This window comes from Triticum urartu, chromosome 6 (genome assembly GCF_003073215.2).
Source record: "Triticum urartu cultivar G1812 chromosome 6, Tu2.1, whole genome shotgun sequence".
In the NCBI taxonomy this organism is placed as follows: Eukaryota; Viridiplantae; Streptophyta; class Magnoliopsida; order Poales; family Poaceae; genus Triticum; species Triticum urartu.
This window is the reverse complement of record NC_053027.1, coordinates 558,353,919-558,375,126: the sequence shown is the minus strand read 5'-3', so window position 1 is coordinate 558,375,126 and position 21,208 is coordinate 558,353,919. Positions and strand designations below refer to the sequence as shown.

Sequence of the window (21,208 nt, the reverse complement as noted above, 5' to 3'; positions counted from 1 at the left end):
ATGGATAATATTGCCATTACTGTCACAATATATAGGCTGCTATGGCCTATGAGCAACACAAGACAAGATGAGCTCACGGCCTGTCTGGAATGCATGTGTACATTTGACATGGAACGGCTGCACAGGAGTGCTTTATTTGATACTGCTTGATCCAGCACAAGGTGCAATGTGATGTGATTTACACATGTTACAGACACACATATTGGACACGGAGATAAGGCAAAGCTTGGGCATAGCAGGTCGTGTCACTGAAGATGGGTCCATCCCATCAAACTGCCTGTAAGGCCTGCGCAAACTGCAGCCAGACGGGGCTCTTCTTCAGCTGCTGGCACGCGGCGGCGCCGCCCGCGAGCATCGCCCTAACGGGCGTCGTCGCCGTCCCGGCGGAGTACAGGTTGCAGCGCAGCCCGCCCTGGATCTTTTCCGGAAGAAGAAAAACAAACAGTGTCAAAACATAGCGGTGCGTATCTTTTGACGAACTAGCTGGTGCATCACCATGTAGTACGTATGTATCTTGTGCTTACTCTTGTGGCGACGGTTGCGAGGTCCGGCGTGTACTGGGGCGGCGCCATCCCCGTCGCCGGCCGCGCCTCCTCCGTGGCCGCGGCGGCGACGAGGATCTCGGCCGTCATGGCTCCCGCGTCCTGGCCCGGCACCGCGGCGCCCCGGAGGCCGGCGTAGGGGAGCGCGGAGTGGCACGCCGCGCAGTCGCTCTGCATGAACACCTTGGCCCCGCGCTGCGCCCTGCGAGTCCATCACAGCCAGCAATCATCAACCCCCAACATATTTTCACGAAGAAAAAGTTGCCTGAAGACGACGAGTGTTGGTGGCTGGTGTGATGTGCTTACGCGTCGCTCGGCCACGGGTAGACGGGGCATGCGACCCCCGTCGGCGCGGCCGCCATTGGAACACCTCACCTGAGCTCCGGCGCAAATGTGTGTGTGTGTGTGTGTGTGTGTGTGTGTGTGTGGCCACCGGCGTACGTGGTTGGAGGTGGATATGTGTCTGTGAGCGGGCGCTGCTGCAGCGGCCCACTCTCTGCAGATAAGTGTGGTGTGGTGAGTGGGTCGTGGGTCACCGACGGTGGGAGTGTGGCGGAGCACGTTGGGCTCTGGATTCTTTTTTTTGAAATAACCACATATATTTGATTAAACAAACGTGTTACAAATAGTACACATGTGGTTCTTACAAGAGACATACATAGATGTTTTGCAATATTGCATCAAAGATTTTGCAAGAAGCAAAACTAAAATTTCACTATGACAGAATCTTGTGCCACACCGAAACACCGCCCACCAACGTCCTCCGCCGCCACCAAGGCAACGCTGAAGAAAGAAGGGAACTGCCGTCATACACAAATCTGGAGGAGCACCTTTGCATACAATGATGCTTTTCGAGCCGATGAACCGGACCGCCACAAGCGACAGGACCGAGGCTTTGTGGCACGTCGACTGGGATTCTTCCCCGTGTCCGCAAGATCCCAGCGTCGTCAACTTCATCCGATGCGATCGAAGAAGAGGAACACCGCTGCTTGCCACCATCCATGCACCCCATTGCAAGACACCAAACACAATCGAGACGGTCGACACCAACACCACCTGGAAGAGTGTCGTGTGCCGACCATCAAACACAATCTCACCGGGTCTGAAGACCGACGAGAAGACCGAGCCACCTGCTCCTCGGCGCCACCCATTAGAGTGCCACTGAGATGGGGGAAGAGCAGAAGCAAATTATTTTGACGCGGCGTTGTCCCCACCATTGATGCAACACCTCTGAAAGCAAACTATGCCTATTCAATCTCCCCACCGAAGAGAAACTGCCGGGGTCCCCGCCCGCTCCCGCCGCCGGAGCAGCAGACAGAGAGGACGAGGACCCACGGCGTTGCCGGTGTCAACAGAAGCGGGAAAGAAATCGCCTCCGGATCGCCGCTTGGGAGAGGTTCCAGGAACAGCGAATGAAGCAGTAGGAAACTGAAACAGAAGAAGGTGCCTTTCTGCCGGGGGAATGGAGCCCGTTTCCCACTTGCCAAGGCGGGTTTCCAAACGCTCTATCATGGCTTCTCTGTCTCTGGTGGAAGAAATTAACGCCGTCGTCATTGATTTACACGCCCATAGGCCGGGGGTGAATATCTGGTGCTACCGGAGCACCTCACATTCCCAATTTTGAAAATGCACATTTAAATGTTTCAAAAAAATTCAAAAAAATTATGGATGTTAGCATCACATGAATGTACAATCCCTAAAAGTTTCAAATCAAAATTCAAAATACACATTGAGAAACAAAAAAGACAAGTCTTGTGTGAATGTTTTATGGAAAACCCTCCAAACATTCCCGAAATGACACTTTGGTTCACATCACGTGATGCTGTCCATTCGATCTCAGATCGACGGACGAGGTCACGCGGGAGCACCTAATGTGAGGTGCTCCCGTAGCACCAGATATTCTCCCCTGGCCGGTCCATGCTATCTGGCCAGTGACACCTGCTAGAGAATACTCTAGTAGTTTTCACAGTCGCCTCCTCCGGAAAAGGCATAGAGGTTGCATGCTGTCTCTGGAATAGAGGCTCTAGAATCGGCAGCAGCACGTCCATGCTGGAAGCTGTAGGAGTAGGAGCCTGGGGCGGTGTGGCAGACACCGTGACCATCTCAGCGGTAGGGCAATAGTCAGCGCTGCATGGTGTGCGGCAAGCGTCGGTGGTGAAGGGTGGAGTCTGTGTAGCGGAGCTCAACACAGGAGAGGCCTCAAATCCGGGAGAGCGTGATGCAGATGAAGCCGGTGAGAGGAGCACAGGCCTAGCCGGAGAGCAAATGCGAAGAGCTTCACTCATAGTACAATCAACCACCAACACAGTTGACGGGGAGCTTGCTTGGGCGGGGAAGCAACACAAGATATCTTCACTATATGGTCGGCAACAACATTGTCAACAAACTAACAGACGACCTTGATATCCGCGATGCTTGTGCCGATAGCGGACGCGAGGACCGCCACCACAGCCTTGTAAGCAGCATCGGACTATGCCCCCCGCGAGCCAAACAGTCGCCGTGTGACCTGAGCAAAACGGTGCTTGTTGCAGCACATTGAGAACGGTGGAATCTCCCACCTGTAGAGCAACGTCGCTGAGCTGCAGCCATGTCGACTAGGGCGGCATACGGGCCTGCGGGGGAGCAGACCAACCATGAGCCGGTGGCCGGGGAGCGAGGGGAGGCACGAGGGTGCTGCCGAATGGTCTTCAAGTCGCTGACCGGACCCACGCATTGGTGTATCCTCGAGCACAATGGTCGGGCTAGAGGCAACAAGAGCACCTGAAGGGATCCCGGCAAACTGCAGCATGGTGACATGGGGTGAGGTAGCGACAGTATCTTCCATGCATCCAGGCAGGAAGGGGATGCCGAGCGGGGGCCGGAGCAGGAGGAGGCGGGGGGCGCGAGCCACACCTGGAGCACACGAGTTGCCATCCCACACTGGCCGCAGCAGCATCAAGCCCCACATCCACTGAGGAGCCGCTGTAGGAGGACGATGAGGCGCCATGTACGCAAGGTGATGGGACGACGATGATGGAAGCCACCCGCGGATGAAAGCCACCCCATTGATTTCTATATTTAGTATCTTTACACACATTGTTGTGCCATAAAATATTAATTACTTTATTTCTTTGTAAAAAAATGCTCCACATTTATATATGGAGATTTTGTAGTGAATTTGTCTTATTGAAGAACAATTTATATATAAACAAACAATCATACATTTTGTAGCAAACTACTTCATTTACTCACATTGCCTCGAAAATTTTGTGGTTTGTCTTAACTGAAGAACAATTTATATATGAACAAACAATCATCCATCATTTCTTGCCTTCTATTAAATGATATGTTTCGAATGCAACATTGTTTCCATCAAGCCTGTCTTAGACTAATTACTCTAATTAAACTTTAAATATCAAAAAATAGATTATTAATGCCAGATAAATATATTTTTATCGAAGTAAATATATTTTAAACTAACGGTATACACACGGAAGAAAGAAGAGATATGCTGTTAAACTGACTAAGGACCTAAATGCAGTAAACAACAACGTAAAAGAATCTATACATAACCAGCTTGACCTCAAAGCTAATGCCGCTCATTCTCTTATTTCAAAAATAAAAAATAACACACACACGCAACAGCTCAACCATGAGTGTGGTCTGCTGCCACGCCTTCTGCCTGCTAGTATCATTTATTTATACTAAGCTTTTATATTTCTTTATAATTACAACTTATTTTGACATATGATCATGTTACAAGTTATGCTTTATTGAAATAAATCTGTATAAATTAGAGAAACATGGAAAAGAACAAAAGCCTACACCTTCACATATTAATTTATGCCACTTAGATAATTGCAAATATATGTTGACATTTGCCTCTATTATAGTTCCCTTAAATATCATGGCATATAGTTGGCCAAGGTTTCTAGAATACATGATTGTCTATTTTGTGTGCAATAAAACTAAAAATATGTAATTCTTTTTACTTCCAAAATAGGGAAATCTATAATATAAAAAATGCCTATGAGTGGTTTGTCTTAGAATTATTGCATTGTTTGTGATTAGGCGTTGTTGATGTGACTCTCTGCATTGGGGCCGGGTGACATGGCCCATGACTCCAACTACTACATGCTACATCATGGAGAAGGCGCCTTTCTACTCGTGTAGAAACCGTTTTTTCCTGGTAAGGCTGGTTTTCGGAGCTTCGGCAAAAATACGTGAAACAACCTCTCATATCTTTTTTTCGTAGAGTTATTCGCGGCCTCTGCATCGATTTGTTCATGCACATGGCCATTGGCCTTTGACGGCTTTCTAACGCGTATCCGCGGTCCTAGTCCTCAAGCTTGTATCATGTGCACATGCGCTCACCCATTATAGTGTACATTGAGAGCGAGAACACATTCAATAAACATTCTTTGGGAGTTGATGATGTTGACATTTTTCTTACTGTGCTTTAGGATGAGATATTATCATGTAGACTCGCTCGCCATACAATGCACACTGAGACCAAAGATACACTCCATCAAAACCATGGGACACTTGATATCAAAAAACTTCCCCCCATTCTGAACACCGTGTACACGAGGGATTTATTCTCAATACTACTCAAGTCAACACAAAGATACATGTAAAAGCTTCAAAGAAAATAAGGCAAGCTTCGGCATAGCATGACTCTGAACTCTAGATACGTACGGGTGGGCCGATCAAGCCATCTGGATAGTCCCAATGTAGGGCTGGGCAAACTGCATCCACATGGCGCTTGGTGGCGCCATCATTTTCGTCAGCTCTTGGCACATGGAGACACCGCCGGTGAGCATCGTAGGCATCGTTGTCATGATCTTGCCCCCTGTGGTGTACAGAGCTGCCCCTTCATGGATCTGGAAGGAATTAAAAATGCCTATGAGTGGTTTGTCTTAGAATTATTGCATTGTTTGTGATTAGGCGTTGTTGATGTGACTCTTTGCATTGGGGCCGGGTGACATGGCCCACGACTCCAACTACTACATGCTACATCATGGAGAAGGCGCCTTTCTACTTGTGTAGAAACCATTTTTTTCTGATAAGGCTGGTTTTCAGAGCTTCGGCAAAAATACGTGAAACAACCTCTCATATCTTTTTTTCGTGGAGTTATTCGCGGCCTCTGCATCGATTTGTTCATGCACATGGCCATTGGCCTTTGACGGCTTTCTAACGCCTGCATGTATCCGCGGTCCTAGTCCTCGAGCTTGTATTCATGTGCACATGCGCTCATCATTACGGTGTACATTGGGAGCGAAAACACATTCAATAAACATTCTTTGGGAGTTGATGATGTTGACATTCTTTTTTACCGTGCTTTAGGATGAGATATTATCATGTAGACTCACTCGCCATACAATGCACACTGAGATCAAAGATACACTCCATCAAAAACATGGGACGATATCGAAAAACCTTCCCCCATTCTGAACATCGTGTACACGAGGGATTTATTCTCAATACTACTCAAGTCAGCACAACTCTGGATACGGGTCGACCGATCAAGCCATCTGGATAGTTTCAATGTAGGGCTGGGCAAGCTGCATCCACATGGCGCTCGGTGGCGCCATCTTCTTCATCAGCTCTTGGCACATGGAGACACCGCCGGTGAGCATCCTAGGCATCGTCGTCGTGATCTTGCCCCCTGTGGTGTACAGAGCCGCCCCTTCATGGATCTGGAAGGAAAAAGAACAACGAATCCTGTATAACATACTAGTGGTTTTCTTACTTCTCATGCGACCGAGAAATGCTACTATTTCTAAGTCAACGCTAAGAACTGTTCGATCTAAGAAAACACTGAAATTTGAGCATGCTTGCAAACCCAACTAGCATAGTTGATCAGATATTTGTACTAGTGAAACCTGACCACTGGATTCAAGTCCTAAATTTAACATGTGTGCTCGCACTTTATTTATATATTTCAAGAGTTAAGGTTTTATTCTTTCAGTAATGAATCAAGCGTCTACATGTGTTTCATAAAAAAAAAGTGTCTTACTTTTGTGGTGAGGGCGGTGAGGTCCGGCGTGTATGAGCCACCGGATGGGGGTCTCGCAGCCGTCACAGCTTCCTCTGCGACCATGATCTCGGCCGTCTGAGCTCCCACCTCGCCCTGCGCCGCCGCGCGGAGGCCGGCGTAGGGGAGCATGACGACGTGGCACCCCGCGCAGACCTGCATGAACACCTTCTGCCCGCGCTGTGCCCTGCTCCATCCATGTGTCAAAAGTTAAAACCCACAAATTAATTCTCCGGAGGAAAAGGAAAACCCTGTGATCTACAGGTGCTAGTAGAAACCAAGCGTCGTGTTTCTTGTGTGCTCACCCGTCCTGCGGCGCCCACGAGTAGGCCGCCGGGCAGGCCGCCGTCGGTGCAGCCATTGCCGTGGTTGGTGCCGGAGTACCGCTACTATACTTTTGGTTCCGTTGGTGGTTGTGATTTGTGTGTATGAGTAGGTGTCCTGTGGTCTGCTCGAGCTCGAGCTGTATATATACTGAGCTCGTGCTGCTTTATAAACTGTTATCCGCAAGCTCGATCGGTCCATCTAGATCTGCAGGGTTCATATACTAATCAGCGTGCAAGTCGCGTGCATGCATTATTAACATCTCAGAACTCAGAAGAGTGGCGATGCATGCATGGATGTGCTCAGTATCGGAGGAGTATAAAATCCATCTCGGTCGTCGGTTGGGGAGTAGTTGTCCGTCTCGGAGGATGCATACATGCGTGCCACTGGCTATAGTTGCTACACGTAGTGTCCTCCAAAGATTATGATCGAGTCACCCGATCAGGATGCATCCTTGCGTCCCTACCAAAAAGTCAAAACATCTTTTTTGCATGTGCTTTGATCCACTGTGAAAACTAGCTGTTCGAGTGAGATTTACCATGTTTTGACCTAGGTGTTCAAGGATTTCTGGTGCAGAATGCGTTGTATGCAAATGGGGGACTAAATGCGTCTGGTTTTTGGGAGTTCATGGTACATCCTCTGTGGTTGTGAAATCGATGGACCACATCTGCATCAGCTGATGAGTTTAGTGACGAAAAATATGCTTTGCTCTTTCCTAAATTTCGATATCAGAAACAGTGCTTTACTCGGGTGTGGATATTTGGGACCTAGGTCCAGGCGCACACGCTAAATCATTTCAATTTTTAAAAAAGTAGAAAAACATTAAACAATTCTAAAACTTTATGTAGCGAACATGGTCGAGTGTTCTACTCACATATGGAGTTTCTTAAGAAATGACTTCCGTGTTTTTCTAGTCAAAAAAACTGCAACTTCAGAATCCTTCAATAGTAACTTACATATAGATCAAAAAAAAAAACCCACACAAAAGACCATGACCTCACGGGAGTTCTCCCTCCGCGAAACTTTACACGTGCGTATAAGGCCAGGCCATGTTCATTATACAAAGAAATATCGGAATTGCTTGACTTTTTTCTGATAGTTAAAAAAATCAATGTGAGGTATTTTTTTTTGCATGGCCAATATGAGGTATATGCCTAGACCAGGTTCCATTAGGTATTTTCGGCTTCACTCTGTATTTCCTTTATCAGCATAGTCCTATGTGCCAAAGATGGTACACATTATCTTGAGCCAATTTTTGTAGTCTAATACTTTTTTTTCGTGAATACGCAAGATTACGTATCATTTCATTGATAGGAAAATAGAGAGTTCATAGGATACAAAGCGGCATGCCCAGTCTATGTACACTAGGAGGCGTAGAATGGGGTGCCGTGAGCAGGTTGTAGTCTAATACTTAGAAGAGTAGTGTTATTCTTCCAAATTCTTATCAGCAAAAATCCTACATGGCTGAAAAATTTATCGCTGTGCCTAATTCTAGACAAACTTTTGTTAAGTAAGGAACATTATATCCACGAAGAGTGTCACCACTTTGAAGTTAAAACTAGTTATTCACATCTCGGCTTCGAAAGCGTAATAACAATCTTTACTGTACCATCTTAGAGTGGAAAATAGTTTATTACACTTCATTTTTCGAGAGCGCATATATTTTGCATCCCACTTAACTATTAACACTTGCAACTTCAAAGATAATTTGCTTATTTGCTAAAATTAACAAATTAAAATAGTGCACGTTAAAAACACATAGAAACTTGACGAGATGCCATCCCTTCCAAGAGCACATCCCCTCTGAAACTACATACAAATCTGACGAGTACTCACTTATTTTACTGATCCACAACAAAACATCACGATACGATTAAAAATAACACCGATGAAACATCATGCAGCACTCTGAAACGAGACAAGCTTTTGACAAAACAAGAAAAATGAGCAGTGAATACAGGCATGCCATACAGTATGCGCGGTAGAAAAAAATAACCATCATCAATCGCGAACTTTTTCCGTTCAGATCACTATCTGCCGCGAGATTCACGGCTGGGCGTGGCGCCCGGCGGCGATCAGAACTGGTAGACATTCTTGTTCTTGGCCCAGGCGGCCCCGCCCTCCTCCTCCTCCGCCTTGCGCTCCTCGGCCTCCCTGCGCTCGGCCTCCTTGGCCTGCTCCGCGCTGATCAATCCGATCACCTTGTCCGGCCTCTTCTCCCCTGTCGCCTTCTGGTACCTCCAGTCCTGCACACACGTATACATGAAGCTAGCTAGTCAGTGAGTGTGGCAAACAAACCGTCAGAATCAGTAAGCTTAATTGTTTGTGCAACACGGTGCGTACGAGAACGCCCGCGGTGGTGATGGAGCCCATGTTGACGTACGCCGGTAGGTCCATGTCCAGCCCCCTCCCGCCGGCGTGCTCCCTGTGGTCGTGGCCGTGGCCATGGTTGTGGTCGTGACCGTGCTGCTTCTCCTCCCCCTCCTTGTCCTCCTCCTTGTGGTGAGGCAGGTGCAGGGGGCTCCTCTCCTCTGCCATGGCTGGATGCTCTCCTTTTCTTCTCCTGATTAGCAATTCTGTTGCTAGCAAGCACACTTGCACGGCCTGTACGACCCAAGCCGGTTTTATAGTGTAGAGTTTAGGTGAAGGATATCTGTTACCTACTCAAATTTATGAGTAATTTAACTATATCGATAGTATGATTGTGTGGCCTACACGTGTGGATATACGTTGCCATCTGAGTGATGAAAGGTTTGTTTTCTGTCGCTGGCCGCAGATATCAGCTACATACATATGGCGGACGATGGTGACGTCGCAACCTCTCCAGACTCCAGTCCAGCCTAATGTGGAAGTGTTTGCATGGCCGTCGGCGAGCCAGCAAAGCGCCGGTGAACTACAGCTAATGATATATTTTATTTTATTCTATGGAGTATACAACACGAGCACGAGTGACAGTGGGCCTGTTTGGATACTCTAACACAGTTAGAGTTAAAGTTATTTTCTAACCCACCCTAAACCAAATAAGTACCTCTTCACCGAGATAGTTGGGTTAGATGAAACTAATCCACTCTAACCCTTCCTGTTTGGATACTTTTGGGTTATTTGAGCCTCCAACTAACCCAAATTAGCTCTAACCTCATGATCCAAACAGGGCCAGTGTCCTTGTACACATCACGTCGGCCTGGCATTTATGGATTGGGCCGAGGACCCATCCAAAATTGAAGAATGGGCCTAAAACAAGCTTAACATCTCGTTGAGGCCCGACCGGTGACGCCTGAGCTCTACGACAACGTCCCAGGAGAGTGATGGCGCAAAGCGCCGTCAATTACGAGTCACAAAGGTTTTCAACCGGAGTCCTAGCACATAGACGAGACCCATGATCACGTCTTCAGGGGAGGAAGCATTGGTGCACGACGACAAGCAAATGAGGGGTGGATGTTTCCATTGTACGCACCTTCAGCTTAATTTAGAAAATGCTTTTAGCGGTGGCAAGACGTTCCGTGTCAAGAACTTTTATGCTTTCATGTGGCATCTACAATTGCTAGTACAAAAAGTCACTTTGGAGGGTGGGTGCATTGGAACACTATATTTTCAATAGTGCCAAAATGTTATTTTAAATTTAAAAAAATCTGAAAATAAATCAACATGTTTATATGATGTCTATTACACATGTGCAAATTTTGATGCTGAAATAAGTAACCATGTGAGTTACACAAAAACGATAAAATCTTGATTTCGGAAAGATGAATAGTGGATGCATTATTCACTATTTGGAAATTACCATTTTTTTCATTTTTGTATAGCTCAGATGTTTACTTATTTCATCACCAAACTTTACACATGATTAATAGTTTGAACCAATCTTTTTATTTAAAAATATTAATTAAGCATTAAAAAATATTAAAAATGTATGATCATGTATTCAAAAAATATCAATCTTGTATTTAAAAAATGTTTAAAATGTGTATATATATATATGTTGACCATGTATTACCTAAATATTTAGTTTTATTAAAAAAATGTTAGACGTGTATTAAAAAAATGTTGTTGGCATATTTACAAAATATGAAACATAGTATCCAAAAGAACAAAGAAAACCAAAAAACGTAAGTAAAACAAACAAAATAAACAATAAAAATGAAAAAAAAAGAAACAAAATGCCAGAAAGAATGAAAAAAATAGAAAAAAAAAACAACAAAAAACCCGGCTAGAATAGCCTCAAGTAGGACACGTCCCGAGCTTAAACGAGCTAGCAGAAAGGCAGTTTTGGCGTCTCTTCGGCTTACCACGAGAGAGACCTGGGCGGAGTGGCTAACATCTCCCCTGATCTGGCTGGACACCAGGGACCGACCCCCTGCTTCTTCCATTTCCTCTTCTATTTTTAGTCATTACCCGCGCGGGAGTGGGCCTGCCCAATACGATGCAGGAGGAGGGAAAACCCTCAAGAAAAAAAAAAGAAAAACCTTCAGCGAGAGTTGCCTCTTGTCTCGCCTAATGCGAGATATAGACGCTGCTTTTTTTTTTAACTGAAGTGCGCACGTCGTGAGTCTTTTGTACGAGCCCAACAAGTCCAATGACTTTTCTAAAAGAACAAAAACAAGTCCAGTGGCTGCACGAGTATTTTATTTCCACTCCATCTTAGTCCGCCGCCGTTCCTAGCCGCCGGCCGGTGAACTCGACCGGAACCACCCTGCCATGCGCACCACCCTTCACGCCCCTGTTTCTCTGCGGCTGGCCTTCGTGGATCCTACCAGTCTACCGCCCACCACGGCGACCTTATCCCCAGTCCTCCAGCAATGGCCGCACCCGCCTGCGGTCGCCAGCTCGTCTGCGGGCTTAATCTGGTTCGTAAGTATGCGCGGGATTCTTGTCCATCCCTCTTTTATCTGCTGAAATCCGCCAGTTGATTCCTCGAAATCCATATACAGTAACTCTGTAGAGGCTAGAATACTTTGATTGTGCAAATCCATATGAAATAATGCATGGTTTCTGAGATTAATCCAGGGTATACGTAAAATTTGGCTGCCTGAATCGAGCAGCCTTTAGTTGAATGTGAGCGCCTACGAAATCTTCCTGTTGGAACACACACAAATAACAGTAGTACTATTTGGTTGTGGGAGAAGGGAACGGTACCAAGAATGAATGAAATTGGATCTTGCCATGAAGAATGGTAAAATAGGAGAGACCTTATATATATATTGTTTGGGGCACCTAGGATTTTCACTCTGTCAGTATCTTGAATGGGAGACTAGTAGGAGTTGAAGTCTTCCCAGTAGTATAGCAGAGCCAAAATAAGCATCATGGCTTGTTATTGTATTTTTACATGAAGGACGCCTTATTGGTTTCTGGTCTTGGCATTTCATTTTGATCGTCATATTTTACAGAGCCGGAGGAGGAAGAAGAAGAAGGTCAAAACTTTGAAGCGGCAAAAGCCGAACTACATCTTATAGGATGCGTACACAGCATATATTTGATGTCTCAGTAGCAGTTATTATTATTATTATTATTATTATTATTATTATTATTATTATTATTAGACTCAGTAATGTTCACTTCCTTTTTCTCAATCGGGTTGTTATTTCCTCGCTGCTTACTTAACACTGCCTCTCTGTTCCCTTCCCAAAAAGCAGGGGAAATAGTTGCATTTTTAAAGGACAGCAGATAGAAGATACTAAAGACAAGTATTGCCTGTGACATGGCACTGTAATGACCGCCTGGAGTATGGTGAGTACCGGATATCCTTTCTCCATCTAAAAGAGTTTTCTTTTTTCTAGTAGAAAGAAGTAAGATATGCATATTCAACTTGTATCTGCCCTTCATTTATACAAATCTACCATCATATACTGACCACTTAAACGCCTGGGAACAAAGTACAGATTTGTCCAATCGTGTTATTAGCGAATATATCATGCAGTCCTTTAGATGGAAGGGATTCACTAATATTTGTATTTAGCACAAATAGTAGCCGATACAAATGATATTACCAGTTCATGATGGGCATCCCAATATACAAACCATATTAACTATTGAAGGTAGAGTGACAGATAGGCTGCAAACGGCATATCAACAAGCTAAGAGAACATCACCAGCCAGAAACTAACATATGAAAACCATACGAGTGCAATATATAACTACTACAAAGCCATTAATTAAGAGTGCGTGTGTGATGCCAGTTCAAGGGGCTGCCCTGGATGTTTCAGCAAAATGCCTTGCGGTAAATGCAGCTGTAGCAACCCCCTCATTTTGTCTTGCTTTAACATAGCCATCCCTTATCCTGTGAATCGCAGCAGCAGCATCTCTGATGCACATTCTCTCTGTCGGTGCATGCTTGCTGCATGATAGCGCAACCTTCATGACAGAGAATATGGCATGTTCCACTGTGTTGCTTCCATCCTGCAAACTATTATCATTGGCTTCTTCAGCGGACAGTAGGACTGGATCAGCAATCTGCATTAGCATCCCTGGAAATGCATTCTCGGCATGTTTCTGCAGGGTCAACCCGTCTCTAAACATGTCATGAGTAGGTCTCATGCCTGTAAACAACTCGAGCATGACAGTTCCGAAGCTGTACACATCTCCACAAGAAGAAACTTGACCACCTTCGCCATATTCTACATTGCATAGACAAGAATTAGTAATTTTGCATGATAAGTTAATGTTGTGCGGTATGTACTGTTAGAGAAAAGTTGAGCTACCTGGAGCTACGTATCCAATTGTTCCCCTTATTCGAACTGTGCTCTTTGAATTGATCAGTTGGTCAGCTGCTGGTTCGGAAAGAATCTTTGCAAGGCCAAAGTCCCCAACTTGAGCAACTAAATCCTCATTGAGAAGAATGTTGCTTGGCTTCAAGTCACAATGAATTATTGGCGGTTCACAGTTGTTGTGTAAATAATCTATCGCATCAGCAATATCAACTGCAATATTTAGTCTCTGCATCAATGTCAAGCCTTGCAGTTGATGCGATACATGTACATCCATGTGTAACCACCTATCTAGGCTCCCATTAGGCATGAACTCGAACACAATGGCTTTGAAGTCGTTTTGGTTCGAGTCAGAGCTTGAGCAACAAGTTATGAGACTGATCAAATTACGATGTCGGATCTTACCAAGTGCCTCACACTCAGCTAGAAAGCTTCTGGAAGAGCCAGACTGTTGAAGATCAAAAACCTTTATAGCTACTGTGGTCATCATATTTTTGAGCAGCAAACAGCACTTATACACTGATCCATACCTTCCTCTGCCAATCAAATTGTCTACTGCAAAGCCACTTGTTCCTTGGACCAATTCAGCATAAGTAACTCTGGGATAACTGACGTCCATCAACTGGAATCCTCCTGTCGTTGTAGACCGAGCTTTTGATTTCTTTCTCATTGTGAAGAAAGCAAGCATCAAACTCAAAGCAAGAATTATGCCAGCAATTGTGGTAACTAGGATGATAGTCAAATGGCGTTTGCTAAAGCCATGTCCCACGGATTCTGGCTGGCATGGGGGCAAATGTAACTCTGGTAAACCACCACAAAGCCCCAAGTTCCCACCAAATGAAAACCCAGATGCATTAATGAACACTCCCCGTGATGGAACTTTGCCATCCAGATGGTTGAAGGATAGGTCTAACTGGTACAATGATTCCACATTTTCCAAGCTTTCTGGGATATGACCAGATAAGTTGTTGCATGCAAGGTATAACTCTTGAAGGCCACCCATTAGCCCTAAATCTTGTGGAAGCACACCTGAAAGTGTGTTCTTTGTCAGATTTAGCAACATCAGACCTCGCATTTTACTGATAGATGAGGGAATGCTACTATCAAAGGAGTTACCGTCCAACCCGAGTTCTGTCAAGCTCTGGCAATTGCTGAGTGCATTAGGTAGGGCCCCTGACAAGTTGTTCTGCGATAAGTATAGGCGTGCAAGGTTTGTCAAGCCGCCTACTTCAGGTGGAAGAGGACCAACAAAGTAATTGCTTGACAAATCCAGGACGTCTGACAGGGACGATAGGTTAAAGATCTCTTTAGGCAATGGACCTGTGAACTTGTTGTTCGCAAAGTTTGCTCTAGTTATCTCTCTTAGGTTCCCAAGGCTTGCTGGAAGAGGCCCCTCAAACATGTTGTGATCTGTGTACAGGGTTAGGAGCTGCGTCAAGTTCCCAAGTGAGGATGGCATGAAGCCTGTCAGTAGGTTACTATACAGCTGCAGGGATTGTAGTGAATTTAGCCTTCCTATGGTGTCAGGCAAGGCACCAGAAAATCGGTTACGAGCTAGCTGCAATCGGTTTAGCCCAACAAGATTGCCTATACCAAATGGTATCTTTCCGGAAATCTCATTGACTCCAACATATAGCACTTGGAGTTGTGTTGATAGATTGGCAACTGAGCTAGGCAGCACACCACCTAGCATGTTGAACTGGAGGTTAAGTACACGGAGGCGTGTGCAGTTTGTCAACAACGTCATAAACTCCCAGTCTTGCATGGTAGTCGCCATGAACTGATTTACTCCAAGGCTGAGGTAGTCTGGGCAGAGCATTCCGATCTCTGGAGGCAATCTTCCGGTGAAGTTGTTGAAGGCGACATCTAGCTGAAATATCTCAGTTGAGTTGACAAGAGAAGCTGGAAGGTTTCCTGTAAAGTGGTTACCTCCGAAGAGTAGGCTCTTGAGATTTGGGAGGTGATCCCCAAAGTCTGGTGGCAGTTTACCGCCCAATTCATTTTCTACCACACTGAACTGTATTAGAGAGGAAAGGTTGAAGAGAGCTGTAGGAATAGTGCCCGTGAGATGATTTCCATCCAGGATTATGGCGGCAAGGCTACCAAGCCTGCCAAGGCCCTCAGGGATGGCACCCTCGAGTTGGTTTCTGAAGAAATTGATTATTTGCATTGCTGAGAGATTAGTAAGTGATGACGGGATGATTCCAGTGAAGTTGTTTTCGGCCAGGTCTATGCCGGTGAGACTTGACAAGTCTCCGAGCCAAGCAGGAATTTTTCCAGTCAAACCGTTTGTGCCAATGTTAATTCTTTCAAGGCTGGTGCAATTCTTCAATCCAGCGTTTACTTCACCATGCAATGAGTTGTTGGACAAATCAAGATATCGTAAGCGAGACAGATGACCAATTGATGAAGGTATTTCACCTTGCAGATTGTTCTGGCTGAGGTCTAGAATTCTCAAGAAGGAGAGGTTCCCAATGGAAGGTGCGATCGTGCCACCAAGGCCCTCAAAAGAGAGGTTAAGCACTGTGACCCTTTGCTTGTGCTTAATGCTGCAACCGACGCCAGGCCACTGACAGAAGTCAGTAGTTGTGTTCCATGTAGCTAGGACACCATGCTGGTTTCTTAGGCTTGACTTGAATGCCAGCAAGGAATTCACATCACTCCTATTGCTGAATGCTCTCACTGATGCTGGTTGGAGTACGTATGGCAAGAGAAGCAACAGGAGAAAAGATAACATCGAAGACGCTGGGAATCAGAGAAGAAATGTAAGCTTTGAGTAATTCCATATGCTACACTCAAAACCAACGAACATATTCTTATCAATTTTATTTTATTGCTATCCTTCTCTGGTACTCCCTCCATCCGAAAAAACTTGTCCGAAGCTTGTTCTTCAAATGGATGTATCTAGCACTAACTTGGTGCTAGATACATTTATTTGAGGGACAAGCTTTTTCAGTCGGAGGGAGTATCATTTAATACATCTTCAACCCTATTATTATTATTATTATTATTATTATTATTATTATTATGTTTTTCTTTACCTTCTTCCATTTTTTTCTTTCTGAATTCATCCTTTTTATAACCTCAATTCAGTTTTGGTGCTTGTGTGCTCTATAAGATCCAAAAAATTGGTATTTGCAAATACAAGGTTCGACAACCATTCCAAAAAGTGGCCACGTTGAATTTGACCTAGAGAAATGTGAACCAAGGTATGAATCACACACCTTTTGATTTGCTGCTTCTAGTTTCTGAGGAGAAGACCGCTTTTCCTGCCTGCGCCGTTGCCTAGAATGCACCTCCTACCTTTGGCACTATCTTGTATGCACTATAAACGAGAGGGGTCACGAAGGCCAAGCATTTGTATGCTCCATAATATCCACGGCATTTTACAATTATTACAGACCAACTAGTCTTTTAGAAAATGATACCCCATTGTCTTCTCTTGCTAGTTGTTGCCCCCTTAATGTATCGAGAATGACAGCAAGTATAGACTGGGTAAATGATCAAATGAAATTAATTCGAAATATTTCTTAAAAAAAAGAAGTTAAGCTGAAGGGTGCCATCTGATTGTATTGTGTTGTCACGCTAGCTTCGAAATGAGGTCATTCTTTTTCACTGGTTTTCCTGATATGCAGCCTCTGTCCGCACTGAAGAATTGCCGCAACCTGAATTAGCGAACATATTAATCTCTTCGCCTTGATTGGGAATTTGGTTTTGTTGGATTGGATCGTCTACTTTGCGGAAATTGCACAAGGGGGATCTGCGAAAAGGTGCTAGCCCAGTGCGAAAAGTGTTTGCTATAGTTTTTTCCGTTTCGAGAACTCATTGCCAAACGAGAATAGAGTGCTTATCCCAGTGCTAAAAGACGAGGGAACCGGGTACTACCTTACATTTTGTTTCTTCCTTAACCAAATATCGTCGAGGCTCCTCCCTCAATTGATCTCATACGTCGCCACTGTCAGGCTTATGTACCAGCCTTCGGTACACAAACGAGAGGAGTTTGTGTACCATTTGTATGCTCAATAATACGTACGGGATAATATCCTTTCTGTCTAGATGTCAGGAAGTGATTGTATCTTGTTTTCTCTTTCCTTGTTTTTGGCATTTTACAATTATTATGGACTGGTTAGTCTTTTAGAAAACGATGCCTGCTATCTTCTCTAGCTAGTCGTTGCCTCATTAATGTATCGAGAATGACATCAAGTATAGACACCCGCCTTGACTGGGTAAAAGACTAAATCAAATTCGGAATATTTCTAGAAGAAAAAAATATATAAGCTTAAGAGTGCCAGCTGACTGGGCTGTGTCGTCATGCTGACTTCGAAATGAGTTTATCATTTTCACTTGTTCTCCTGAAATGCAGCCTCTCTTCATATCGAAGAATTACGCCGATCTGAACAGATTAATCTCTCCACCCTTGATTGGACATTTGGTTTCGTTGGATTGACTTGTCTAGTCTGTATGTATTACGGACGACCGGAGCTGTTGATCTCTGTCTAGCTAGTACCTGATGCTGTTGTGGCATTCTCGCTGATGGCTAGTAGCTGATGGTGTTCCCGTGATCTGTTCGTTGCTTGTATCTAGCTGAACGTGCACTCGTCAGTGCTAATGGGTCTTTGCCCCGTGGCAGGTGTTTCAGGTGGGGGCACCTAGCAGCGGGTTTTCTATTAGTGCATCAAACTCGCTCTCTCTTTCTTGTCTCATTACTATCACGCCCCGAATGCAGCGTCGTTGGGAGAAGCGTCGAGGTGTCGAGCTTGTGCCATGGCCAAATGTGACAATGTAAGCTGAAGCAAACGGTCCAAGCTGAACCAGCGCAACCGCAGGACAATATTCAGACTGAAGCTAATACTGTCGAAGCTGAACCAGTGGAAGTGCGGAGCAACGTTCAGACTGAAGATACTATTGATGATCTGGCTGGTGGGACCCTCAAGTCAGTTCGACCACCAGCCCCGTGCACGAAGTACTCCAAAGACGACTGTGTCCTATGTTAGCAGTGGGGATGATTTTGGAATCCGACGGGTCACTTTTCGTGCGGACGAAGGGCCCAGATTTAGGCATCTGTTCTCCTTCCATCTCTCTTGTCTCTGTAATCGGATTGCTGGATTGAATCAAACACTTGAGTGAGAGAAAATCGAAGATCCCTGTTGCTGTTGTTGCTACTAGTAGGATCATAACACCTACGTTCTGTACGAACTGAATATTTCCTGTGGTAAATGGAAAGGGGACAAGCCCGGTTCAGGGAAAAAAGCGACTGCACTGTGAGAATTACACAAGCAGATTCTGCAAAGAAGTGGTGGCCCAGTGCGAAAATTGCTTGTTATAATTTATTCATTTCCTTCTAAAAAGAAAAAAAAAATCCGTTTTGAGAACTCATCGCCGAATGTGAAAAGAGAGCTAGCCCAGTCCTAAAGGAATAGAGAACCATTCTAGCTCCAGTGACGGGGACGAAGGACTTTGTCAACTTACTCAATATAAACGATTGTAACTCTAGTGACCGTACGATGTCCATTCAACAGCCGTAGTGCTTCTTCAACCTCTGGTCTTCTTGCTCCAGCCGCCCAAAGCAGCGCCGGTCGTGTCGCATGCTCCTGCCTTCCGTGGCCCGCTGTGCTGCCGCGGAGGCCTCACCGCCCCCTACTATTCCCACCGCTGGTCAGGCCCTGCGGCGACGGCAGCCTCACACCGCAGCCGAACCAGTGAACCCTCATACTCCTCTCCGCGCGCGGGGGCTTCCACTGCCGCGGGTTTCCCGGCTCCCCGTCGTCCCCTTCCTAGGCCTCGCCGCCGTCCACCGCCCTGGTGCTCTCGGCGCGGCGTGGTCAACGTGGTCAAGGAACGACTTCTATCGGACGTGGACTGTGCGTGGAGAGGCTGACAGCTGGGTCCACGGCCGCAGCAAGGAAGTGCATCCTTATTACGTGCAAAATAATTATTCCTCCACCTGACAACGGGGACCCACCGGACGGGCCACCGTATTTCGCCCCCCTGACTGCTGGGACCCACCAGCTACATCTTCGCAGGCAAGGAAGTGCCTGACAGTCGGGACCCACCTGGTCGAAGCGTACGTAGCGTTGTCATTCTGGTCACGAACGTGTACGTACATATATACTGGTGGATGTAGAGGCGCGCACGTGCCGTACTAGAGGCGCGCACGTGTCGTAGTAGAGGCGCGCACATAGCATGTACACGTACGTACAACGACCAGGGTGCAAGAAAGAAAATACTGCCACGTATGTGTACATACGGGCGGGGTCTCGAACGCCTACTCGCGCATACGTACGGCGAGGGCTTGTGTACATGGCTGGGTCGGAACGGAGAAACAGCGTCGTCGTCGTGTTCATGAGTCGGAACGGAATTGTGGTCGTGTTCATGGGAGGACTTGGACGGAAAAGACGATGGAAACGAGGCCTGGCGTATCGCACAACGGAGGAAACGGACCTCCTACGGTCGAAACGGGGTCCTGTTGATCGGGAGGGTGTGGCGTACCGCACAACGGAGGAAACGGACCTCCTACGGTCGAAACGGGGTCCTGTTGATCGAAAAGGGTGTGGCGTACCGCAAAACGGAGGAAACGGACCTCCTACGGTCGAAACGGGGGTCCTGTTGATCGGGAGGGGTGTGGCGTACCGCAAAACGGAAGAAACGAACCTCCTACGATCGAAACGGGGGTCCTGTTGATTGGGAGGGGTGTGGCGTACCGCAAAACGGAGGAAACAGACTTGTGTTGGAGCGCTACGGTCGAAACGGGGGTCCTGTTCATCACGAGGGGTGTGGCGTACCGCAAAACGGGACTCCACGGGATACTGTTCATCTCCACCGTCGACCCCCTCCAGCCTCCACGAGCTACTGTTCATCCACCGTCGACCTCCTCCAGCCTTCACGGACTCCTGTTCATCCAGCCTCCACCACGCGCTACTCCACCGGCTACTAGTCAACCACCCCTCCACCGTCTACTGTTCATTCAGCCCTCCACACCATGGGGTCCTGTTCAACCACCCCTCCACGGGCACCCCTTCACTGTCTACTGTTCATCCTGCCCTCCACACCACGGGGTCCTGTTCATCCACCCCTCCACGGGCACCCCTCCACCGTCTACTGTTCATCCAGCCCTCCACCACACCATGGGGTCCTGTTCATCCAGAGGCAACGCTACCGCTAACTGTTCATCCACCCCCCCGCAACGCTCACTGTTCATCCCATCGATCGGCTTCAGTTAGCAGCAGTAGTCAAGGAATCGCTCGATCAGGTTCAGTTAACAGCCATCGATCGATCGCTCGGATTCAGTAACGCATAGCCTGCAGTGCAATCGCTCGGGTTCAGTTAGAGCCCAACGCCTCGCTCGGGTTTAGTTAGAGCCAACGCCTCGCACACACGCGCGTACGTGTACGAGAGAAACGCGCATCGCTCGGCCCCGACCTCCCACCGTAACCGGGAACTCCCTGAAATTTTCCTCCCCTCGCTTTTACCACGGGTTTTTCCGTCATGGACGGACCAAAGAATGTCATGCAGCTGCGTCTCCGGTCCGTCCAGGACGAAAAGCCCATTTTCTGTCATGATTTTTGTCATAGAAGTAGGAGCCCACCATATCTATGATGATACCGGGTTTTGTCACAATTATCGTC

General features: G+C 46.5%; 4 protein-coding genes and 1 long non-coding RNA gene across 6 annotated transcripts; 1 reads left to right on the top strand and 4 right to left on the bottom strand.

The window, feature by feature from the left end:
* Positions 1 to 102: 102 nt before the first annotated feature.
* On the bottom strand, positions 103 to 1,070 carry LOC125515368 (cytochrome c1 2, heme protein, mitochondrial-like). The gene is made up of 3 exons (XM_048680834.1): positions 849 to 1,070; positions 525 to 744; positions 103 to 418 (listed from the first exon to the last, which is right to left on the bottom strand). Exons 1-3 carry the CDS (start codon positions 902 to 904, stop codon positions 269 to 271), a joined length of 426 nt encoding a protein of 141 aa, XP_048536791.1. The 5' UTR covers positions 905 to 1,070; the 3' UTR covers positions 103 to 268.
* Positions 1,071 to 5,831: 4,761 nt separating this feature from the next.
* On the bottom strand, positions 5,832 to 7,092 carry LOC125512983. Its single transcript, XM_048678034.1, has 3 exons — positions 6,864 to 7,092; positions 6,541 to 6,745; positions 5,832 to 6,220 (listed from the first exon to the last, which is right to left on the bottom strand). Exons 1-3 carry the CDS (start codon positions 6,917 to 6,919, stop codon positions 6,047 to 6,049), a joined length of 435 nt encoding a protein of 144 aa, XP_048533991.1. The 5' UTR covers positions 6,920 to 7,092; the 3' UTR covers positions 5,832 to 6,046.
* Positions 7,093 to 8,704: 1,612 nt separating this feature from the next.
* LOC125512982 lies at positions 8,705 to 9,519 on the bottom strand. Its single transcript, XM_048678033.1, has 2 exons — positions 9,226 to 9,519; positions 8,705 to 9,128 (listed from the first exon to the last, which is right to left on the bottom strand). Exons 1-2 carry the CDS (start codon positions 9,418 to 9,420, stop codon positions 8,958 to 8,960), a joined length of 366 nt encoding a protein of 121 aa, XP_048533990.1. The 5' UTR covers positions 9,421 to 9,519; the 3' UTR covers positions 8,705 to 8,957.
* Positions 9,520 to 11,495: 1,976 nt separating this feature from the next.
* LOC125515364 lies at positions 11,496 to 19,119 on the top strand. Its single transcript, XR_007286976.1, has 3 exons — positions 11,496 to 11,726; positions 12,267 to 12,606; positions 18,214 to 19,119. It is a non-coding gene; the product is annotated as an uncharacterized LOC125515364 (long non-coding RNA).
* Positions 12,605 to 18,219, bottom strand: LOC125515363 (probable LRR receptor-like serine/threonine-protein kinase At3g47570). 2 transcript variants are annotated; one of them, XM_048680823.1, is made up of 3 exons: positions 16,808 to 18,219; positions 13,578 to 16,328; positions 12,605 to 13,493 (listed from the first exon to the last, which is right to left on the bottom strand). In XM_048680823.1, the coding sequence occupies exons 2-3, from the start codon at positions 16,318 to 16,320 to the stop codon at positions 13,057 to 13,059; spliced, it is 3,180 nt and encodes a 1,059-aa protein (XP_048536780.1). In that variant the 5' UTR covers positions 16,321 to 16,328; positions 16,808 to 18,219; the 3' UTR covers positions 12,605 to 13,056. The 2 variants fall into 2 exon arrangements, with proteins under 2 accessions (XP_048536780.1, XP_048536781.1); XM_048680824.1 differs by lacking the exon at positions 16,808 to 18,219 and having other exon boundaries at positions 13,578 to 16,590.
* Positions 19,120 to 21,208: the final 2,089 nt, after the last annotated feature.

Coding starts and splice junctions, on each gene's coding strand:
- LOC125515368 (XM_048680834.1), bottom strand. CDS start 904: ATGGCGGCCGCGCCGACGGGGGTCGCATGCCCCGTCTACCCGTGGCCG. Junction 745..848: donor TACCCGTGGCCGAGCGACGC/GTAAGCACATCA, acceptor ATGGACTCGCAG/GGCGCAGCGCGGGGCCAAGG. Junction 419..524: donor TCGCAACCGTCGCCACAAGA/GTAAGCACAAGA, acceptor CTTCCGGAAAAG/ATCCAGGGCGGGCTGCGCTG.
- LOC125512983 (XM_048678034.1), bottom strand. CDS start 6,919: ATGGCTGCACCGACGGCGGCCTGCCCGGCGGCCTACTCGTGGGCGCCG. Junction 6,746..6,863: donor TCGTGGGCGCCGCAGGACGG/GTGAGCACACAA, acceptor TGGATGGAGCAG/GGCACAGCGCGGGCAGAAGG. Junction 6,221..6,540: donor TCACCGCCCTCACCACAAAA/GTAAGACACTTT, acceptor TTTTCCTTCCAG/ATCCATGAAGGGGCGGCTCT.
- LOC125512982 (XM_048678033.1), bottom strand. CDS start 9,420: ATGGCAGAGGAGAGGAGCCCCCTGCACCTGCCTCACCACAAGGAGGAG. Junction 9,129..9,225: donor TCACCACCGCGGGCGTTCTC/GTACGCACCGTG, acceptor ACGTGTGTGCAG/GACTGGAGGTACCAGAAGGC.
- LOC125515363 (XM_048680823.1), bottom strand. CDS start 16,320: ATGTTATCTTTTCTCCTGTTGCTTCTCTTGCCATACGTACTCCAACCA. Junction 13,494..13,577: donor AATTGGATACGTAGCTCCAG/GTAGCTCAACTT, acceptor TATGCAATGTAG/AATATGGCGAAGGTGGTCAA.